The following is an 8884-nucleotide window of genomic DNA, read 5'->3' on the forward strand; positions in this document are numbered from 1 at the left end:
ACACAGTCTTCAGCTGCCATCTACACGGTCTGGACCACTTGTGCACTACTATGTATGGTTAGCTACTAGGGTCAGCGCAGGCAAATCCAAGACTAGTAACCCTGTACCATGTCTTGAAGGTGAAGGTACGGATGCTCTAAGTCCCACCTGAATATCACCTGTTATTTGAAACATGGACAATTGGCATGTGCTTTCCCAGTTACCCATTAATACAACTGAGCTGTGAAGTATCCCATGCTAAAGATACTCTTTGCATACTCAGTCACTGAACTATATACACATTTCATGCATGTATTTTAGGGTATAACATCTACCTATAGATCTTTTGCAATAACTTTCACGTTTTTATTTCGATGTTAGTGTAAAATTGTAACACGATATGTAACAGTATAAATTCCAAAATAAATTTCACAATGACATGTAATACACCAACACACAACTAGTATCTTCTTAATGCCTTATGCAATGATATTACCAAATAAATTATTAAATCCTGATTTATGATGGTAATGATACAAACCAGGAGCTTATAAGTGCCAAAGGTACAATGTGTACAAACACACTGGGTTTGTGATTGCCACATAATTACAACACACACATTCGACATACAAAGGAAACCAAACAATCAAAACATACAAAGTACAAAAATAAAGTCTCTCAGTGGATATCATATTTCGGATACTAACATACGTACATTCATTATGACTTAAAAATAATACATTCAAGACTGCCTTGATAAGTACTCACTAAAAATTAAAATTGTACCAGTGTTCTCATGATCACGTGACGCCTTCATACTGCTCATTAGGGGGTGTGGTTACAGGTGTGTACAAGTTAAACATTACACCAGATTGATACCCCCTAGTACCGCCACCAATACTGCTTCTACGACTACCAACATTTGATGTGTTTGTACGTTCCAGTAAAGCACGTAGTACCATCACTCTCCTTCGCTTCGCCTGTTGCCTTCTATATACACAGCAGGCTATTAAAAAGGTAGCCAGTAATATTAGTATAATTAACGCTCCACCAACGATAACTGGTACATAACATCCAGCATCATCACACGCCATGCTGATTAATTAACAGTCCAAGTTGTCAATTAGCACCTGTTCCTTGCTATTCTTCGCAGTGGGAGTGAACATCTCTCTTCATACATCATTGTTTATCGCGTGATCCTGGTGTGTGTTAAATAGAGTCGAGTGATGGCAGTGATCACAGCTGAAGCGTTAAAGGAGAAATTAACGACGAAGTTAGAAGCTACCCATGTGGTAAGTTTTGTAGTGTGTCTTATAACTTTTGCAAATAGTGTAATCAAGAGTTATTAATGCACCTATCAATGTAATCCCCGACTACCACTAATACGGGCTGAGGTGGGGGAAGGTGGGGACTTGCATTTCTGAAAATTACAATTCCCCACCTACTGGGGGAGTACTGGCGATACAAACCCCGACCAAGTCTCGGCCTGCAGACCCCGGGAATACTGGAGCTAGGAGGGGATTTGTACGGTCGTGTGGCGTTGGTCCAGGGGCGTAGCCAGACTTTTGGTGATGCCAGGACCTAGCTATAAGCTGAAGACCAGAAAGTAAAGTTGAATGTTCGTGGGGGAAGGCCTAGGTGCTTCTCCCTAGACCATGTCTGAATGAAAATCATGCATACACAAAATGTGCCCTTAGGCAGTAACATTAAAAGGTGCTGTTTGTGTATCTAACTAGCTAAAACCTACACACTGCTGTTTATGCAGCTTATAGAAACTATAAGCCTATTGTAACTAATACTAACTTAATCTTCACTTCCACACCGTGACAGGCTGACAGCCAACTCCAAATTTTCTAGCACCTGGGAACCCTCCACACTCTGAGTCGCTACTTCCTTCTGGGTATACATTATTCTCGGTCGGTCCTCCTGTTGATGGTCAGTAACTTTAGACTTAACTTGTACTCCAATGTATTCGAGACATCACGTGCCCACAACATGTGACATAAACAAACCGTTCATCAGATAAATATTCATCAACTATTCACAGTTTGTGCTCACCTGACACATGTATAACACGACCATTCAAGTTTATCGCAGCTGCTGCCTTGTAATATGTCTGCCTCAACCACTCGCCATTTCCACCATGCATCACATGCGCTACTGATCATGTGATGCAACAGATTTCGATGATTTGCAATGGTTCAGCATTAATGCAATGCGACCCTCAAGACTACACTGTTAAAAATAAAGAGTAACCACCACTCTGAGAGTTCCCAGTGTAGGGAGGATTTAACACCCCATGGAGAGTAACCAACACTCTGAAGAGAATAACCATTACTCTGAAGAGTAAGCGACACCACCTTCAGAGGATGTGTTACTCCCCAGTTACTCCTTTAGAGTAATGGTTACTCTCCAGGGGTGTTAAATCCTCCCTACACTGGGAACTCCTTGAGAGTTGTGGTTACTCTTCATTTTAACAGTGTAGTACAGAGGACGCTAGTGTGCAAGTAGCTACCGGAGAGCTCCAGGGCTGTAAGACTTGATGTGATTTTTAGTTTTAAAATATTCTGCTGGGGGTTCATCCGAACCCCCCTCCCCCCTCCCTTCCTGGCTACGCCCTTGATCTTCCCTCCACCAACTACACCTCCTTATTTATAACTACATACGTAGCTTGCTACACTGCTTATATCTCGATCTAACTGCTCTATTAGAGTATCTCGAATTATTGATGCCCGGGCCTGGGTCCGGGTTCTGGCTACGCCCCTGTGTTGGTCTATAGTGATGAGTTAGTTCGAGTGGATAGTATGAACGTAATAGCTAGCACCCGAGACACTCTTTCCTAAACTGAAAGCACACATCTTCGCTGTCTGAGTGAATTTCTTTAGCAAATTTCCCCACTATGTCGGGGAAATTTAGCGATCAATCCCCCCACCATCCCTGACCTTTCCCCACCCTCAGCCTGTATCAGTGGTAGTCGGGCATTACATTAATAGGCGCATAAACTCCTTGGTGAAGTGTCTCAACAGATTGTTTTGTATGACTCATTTGTTTGTTTGTATTGTATGAATTTGTGTGTGTGTGTGTGTGTGTGTGTGTGTGTGTGTGTGTGTGTGTGTGTGTGTGTGTGTGTGTGTGTGTGTGTGTACAACCTCAAAATATAAACTGCTACCCGAGCCCATCGTGGTCAGAAATTTAATCATATACAATCTTCAGTAAACACATATCTTTATTCATTCCTGCCCAGAACTATTCCCCAATGGATAAGTCTATGTATCCCTAATCTATCTAACATTGATCTTGAGACATTTAAACTATTAACTACTACTTTGTAATTGTAACTTAGCACTTTACTGTAATTTAACACTCATTGCACTTATTGTTACTTAGCACTTATCATTACTTAGCACTTATCGTTACTTAGCACTTATCGTTACTTAGCACTTATCGTTATTGTAACTTCAACTAGGCACTTATGGTATGTAACGTGTACATTAGTGTTAAAACCCTGTGAGGTGATTGCTAATTAATTAATAAATAAATGTGAATAATCACAATAATTTACAGAGTATGGACCATTGGATGTGATGTTCTACTAGCATCTCAAAAGCTATCACTGCAAATTGGCTAAATAACAGATATAATGTGTTCAAACAGTATTGTGTAGCGAGTCTGGTGGCTATAGCTTTTGAATTGAAGCTTGTAGAATAAATCACTCATTTTGCATAAAACTTTGTATTGAACAAATGCACTTACATATTAAGCTTTCTTCAAACTATACTGCTAGACGGTCATCATTTACACTACTAACCAACTTCCAACAATCACTTTGTCTTTAAACAGTCTCTAACAAATGTTAATAAAGTCGTACCAATTTTTAAACCCCACCCAGGGACTGTATAGACTAAATACAACCTCCAGGATTTCATTTCTGTTGTTGAAAATTGAATGTCAAATTTTGCCAGTTATTATACGGAACAAAAAAAAAAGTACATGTTATTTGTTGTTGAAATATACGAAAAGGTTACAATAGTAAGTATGATCAAGAGTCTGTATTATGAACTCTTAGTATGATAATGTATCATTATTGCCTGTGTGATATATCACTGAAAGTTTTTGAAGCACTGTTGATGTAAAAAGCTGCGAAATGGTACAGTTTGCAGGGTAGTATCACACTGCAATATAAATTGAATATGTTATATGGAAACGGTGAAAGTGGAATTATACTGCCAAATTAATAGTGTCTTGTGTCTACAGGAAGTGGCGGATGTCTCTGATGGATGTGGATACAAGTTTGAAGTGGTTGTAGTCAGTAGTCAGTTTGAGGGTAAACCATTGCTACAGAGACACAGGTAAAATCACTGTTAACAGTTATTGTATGTGGGTGTATGTTGTATTAGAGTAGTTGGATAGTGTTTAGGTATATAAACAAAATGAATTGGCCTCAAATTACTGTGTAATTATTCTATAGTCACTTTCACTTGAGTCCTCATTTATTGTTATAACTACATGGGCCGGCTGCCCAAATATTTAGTAGTGCTGTAAATTATGATGAGGTTTTAATAATATCCCATACATTAGTATGGACAATTTAGGCATGCAAAGATGTTTACAACATGAAAACATGCTTGTTCCAGTACAAGGAATGAACTAATGTTCACCTCTTTGATGTGACTGTAATTAGTAGGGGCTTAGATGAATGTGAACCGACTATAATGCAAGACTGTGCTCTAGTTAATATAGTCCACAAAGTGCACCTTGGTAATTAGGACTCTTATCCATGGTCCCATTCTTGTAAGTGTACATATGTCCCTTGAATCAGTATTAGTATTGTATTGCATCTGATATTTGACAGTGTAGTGAATTTCACAAGCATGAAAACTGTTTTACTTGAAAATTTGATATCAGAACTTTGCTAGCTGCTGTTGTAAAGACAAACAGATTCACACATGGCCTGTTAGCATCATATGTGTTATACACAGACACAACAGCTGCGACGTTGCAGTGGTTACATGGTCTGCCATTGATTATTTGTGCTATGTAAAAAACCTTTAATAGCTAGTATTTGGAACCTCAACTAAATCATTACATATACTTAGTGAAGTTAATATAAACATCTTAGGCCTTTATAAGGCCTTCTGGTATACAGGCTCTGCCTTTGCCAAGTACTTTAATCATAATCATCATAATAAAGACAATGTGATATCCAGGGGTGGCTCCAGGGGGTTTCCAGGAACTGGTCCAACAGACTGAGATACTCTAATATAGCAGTCTCCCTAATACAACAGTCAAGCGTGTACTAATATAATAGCATTTGATAAGCTGCTATCCCAGAACATCTATAGCTTCCCCTGCTCCCAGACCTCCTACATTGACATGCTTTGCACGTGCTTCTCAAGTTAAAGTAAAGGTGTGTGCTTTCCTTTCTACTGCTCCCTGGCATCACAGAAGGTTTACCTGGAAATCAGTCACCAAAATTCCTGGGGCCGCCTATGATTAAAAGCAGGTGTGTGTGTGCGTGCATGCGTGCGTGCGTGCGTGCATGTGAGAATAACAGACACGTTAATGTTTGGTATACAGCTAAAGTAACTTCAAACATTACAGCACTGTAAAAACCATTTGAAAGTGTAGTGTGAGTCAGTACAAAAAAAAAATCTGTTTATATGTGCGCATGTTGATATGTATGTGTAAAATGATGTGTAAAATGTCACTACACAATTTGCTAATACTTTCGTTACAGGTTGGTGAACTCCTGTTTGGAGGAAGAACTCAAAACAATCCATGCCTTCTCACAGAAGACCTATACACCGGAACAGTGGGATGCAAAACACTAGCACGTCATATTGATAATAATTATACAATGCAATTTTAATCCCAATTGTAACTATATAATTATGTTACTGTCGGACCAAAATATCAATAGTCCATATGCGCTTAATGTGAATTAATAAAATCATAACAAAACAGAAAAACGGAAAACCTGCAGTGACTTTCATAACTGAACAAATGTCCTAGTATTTCTGTGAAGGAAGTGTGATAAACCAGGAAAGTACTGATGTTAACAAGAGGCTGCTAATTTGGCACTGCCCACCCCTCTACGAAAAGTAAGCAAAGGGGCGGGCGGTGGTAGTAGGCTACCGTATCAATGCTCTAGTCAATATAACTGATTCTCATATAAGTGAAAGTCCTTACTAGTAACCATATTAATGTGGCTTTGCATTCAGAGCTACTGCATTTTGTCTTGCCATTTATTGTTTGTTTTGTACAATACATAGCTATTGGGCGTGTGCTTTGTATTATTGTGGGTGTACTTAATTATCCTTTTTTTGTATTGTATGTTGAGGCTTGAACAGGCTTCTGGTGCCACCCTGTCCTTTGACAAATTCCCAACTATATAATTATTGCAGATCTGGGGTGGGGGGAGGTATTGGGCCATTACCCCCCCTTCAGAATTTTTTTGTAGTGTTGCTCATTGAACATAGCTAGGCACTTGAGACATAATTCAAACATTTTTATGCAGTTTTATGACTATGTGTAATGTAATAAATCTGTCACTATAGCAAATTATTACCTATATTGACATAGCACGAGGAGAACTAGGTGGGATAGAGCACCCTCTACGTTTAGAAATCGAGATACTCTAATACAGTCATTTACTCTAATAAAACAGTCAAGAGTAACATAATTATAAAACACTGTTTATTATTTTGAACAACTAAAAATTGAGTTAATGGCTCTATCCTAACCCTAAACATATAGCTAATTATGACTAACAAACCCATGCATATCACATAAAAAGAAAAAAATGTCACCAGGCCATGAATACCAGAAAAATTAATTTTGCATCTAAACACACACTCCAACAACCAATTACTGAAAAGTGAAGTGGCAATTATGCTTTGTTCTCAGCTATGCTCCACCCATTACACACAATGTTACAAACAAAGAATAGTACAAGAAGCATCTCTACGATCAATCCAGTCAACACAGGCAAGTGTGATAGCCAGCCACAAGGAAACATATCGCACTACCGTGAATCGACATCAGCAAATGTAAGTCCATGACACATGTACTGCAGTATGCCAGAACGCACCTGTCAGGCTGAAGTTATGTTATGTCTAGCAGTGAAAAATCAAGCCCATAACTTAGCTGTTATAAAGTTATGCTTGTCTGAAAGCACTGGCACATAAATCAGTCAGTCAGCAGAAAATTCCACTAAATAAAAAATATATATATATATACCACTTTGACACCTCAGATCAAAGGAAAGCCAGTGCATATATATGTACCAGATAAAGCACTGCTGCGAGTGCTATACAGGAAATATAGCACAAAAGAGTGGGAGAGAGACAAATATAGCACGAGGCTAAGTGGAGTGCTATGGAGAGAGACAAATATAGCACGAGGCAAAGTGGAGTGCTATATTTCGTTTTGAGACCACTCTTTGAGTGATATATTTCCCGTAAAGCACGAGCAAAGGCAGTGCTTTATCTGGTATAGAGAACTGTCAACTTGAGGTACACACAAGACACACGAAACAATTAGAAACTCACAGAGTATAGTGTTATCATCGGTACACTGTAAAAATTTAGTGGTGAATTGCTCTGCCACAATACTCACTACTTTTTGCTGTGAACGTCACTACTTGGTGGTCAATGTAGTGACGTTCACTACAAAATTAGTAGTGAACGTCACTACACAAAAATAGTGAGTATTGTGGCAGACATTAGTAGTGGCGTTCACTACATTTAGTAGTGACGTTCACTAGTTTGTTTTTACTGTGTAGAATAAGCATTGCACCTGTGTTTTACGTGTGTTGCACTGTGCTGCACCTTCATTAGTCGTTTTGTGAGTTAAGTCCATCTTCTCAACAATTAAAAGTTTTCAGTTGTGGTATTTTAATAAGCATATTTCCTAGGACTCATCCATTTATGTGAACAAAACATAGTAAGAATGTTCACTGCTGCTGAAATCTTCAAGCATGTCTATAAATTAAATCTAGTGGTTGCGCTCTTACTGGTTGGGTTGACTGGTCAGCCAGCACAGTCAGGCTATCAGCCTACACTGGCTTGGTTGATTGGTTGGTACTGGCCAGAATGAGTGATTACTCACACAAAGTAGGCTATCAACCTGCAAAATAAACCTGACAGTTCTATAACTACCTAATATAGAACTGTGGTATATTAAAGTGTTCTATAACTGCTCAATATAGAACACTTGTGCTTATATGGTAAATATAGAACACTTTTTGCTTTGATCCTCCCACACAAAGTTCTTTATGTGTGTGTGTGCATGTGTGTGTGTGTGTGAATTTATTGGAAGCTATAGGATTTTGGGTTGCACTGATTGTCCCTGATTATACATATTGCCAAGGTGCCATGAAAGTATTGTAAGACTAGGGTGATATCTTTGGTCAAAAAGCCATGATCACAGTATTATTGACTTTACGCTCATATACCAAATTTTTGGGAAGTTGAGAAGGCTTTGAGATGTAGTGCCACATAAAATATCAGTAAGTCATACAAGTGCTTTAAAAAATTCTTTTGTTATGAAAATTAGGAACTTGATTAGGAATTTGATTTTAGGGATCATAGTTATAAAGCAAGGGAGGTCTCCCAAACCTGAATATATAATGTACTAGTGGATATTTAATCCCTACTTCAGCTTATATGCTGAATTAGGATTAAATTTCCACTGTAATTATCTGCAGTTATGCCTGGCATATTTTTCCTTTTTATGCAGTGTGTGCAGGTCCATTTGTCACTGTTATCATGTTTAAACAAACTAATTTTGCATCTGAACTCACACCTCAACTATCAATTATTACTGGGAAGTGAAGTACCAATACACTTTGTTTTTAACTATATAGCTATGTTCAGTCCATTACACAGTGATACAAACGAAATAG

The 8884-nt window shown here is 38.5% G+C and overlaps 1 protein-coding gene across 1 annotated transcript; it reads left to right on the forward strand.

The window, feature by feature from the left end:
- Nucleotides 1–1107: 1107 nt before the first annotated feature.
- On the forward strand, nucleotides 1108–5890 carry LOC136245079 (bolA-like protein 2). Its single transcript, XM_066036584.1, has 3 exons — nucleotides 1108–1271; nucleotides 4234–4328; nucleotides 5717–5890. The coding sequence occupies exons 1-3, from the start codon at nucleotides 1206–1208 to the stop codon at nucleotides 5808–5810; spliced, it is 255 nt and encodes an 84-aa protein (XP_065892656.1). The 5' UTR covers nucleotides 1108–1205; the 3' UTR covers nucleotides 5811–5890.
- Nucleotides 5891–8884: the final 2994 nt, after the last annotated feature.

Source organism: Dysidea avara, chromosome 15 (genome assembly GCF_963678975.1).
Source record: "Dysidea avara chromosome 15, odDysAvar1.4, whole genome shotgun sequence".
Lineage (NCBI taxonomy): Eukaryota > Metazoa > Porifera > Demospongiae > Dictyoceratida > Dysideidae > Dysidea > Dysidea avara.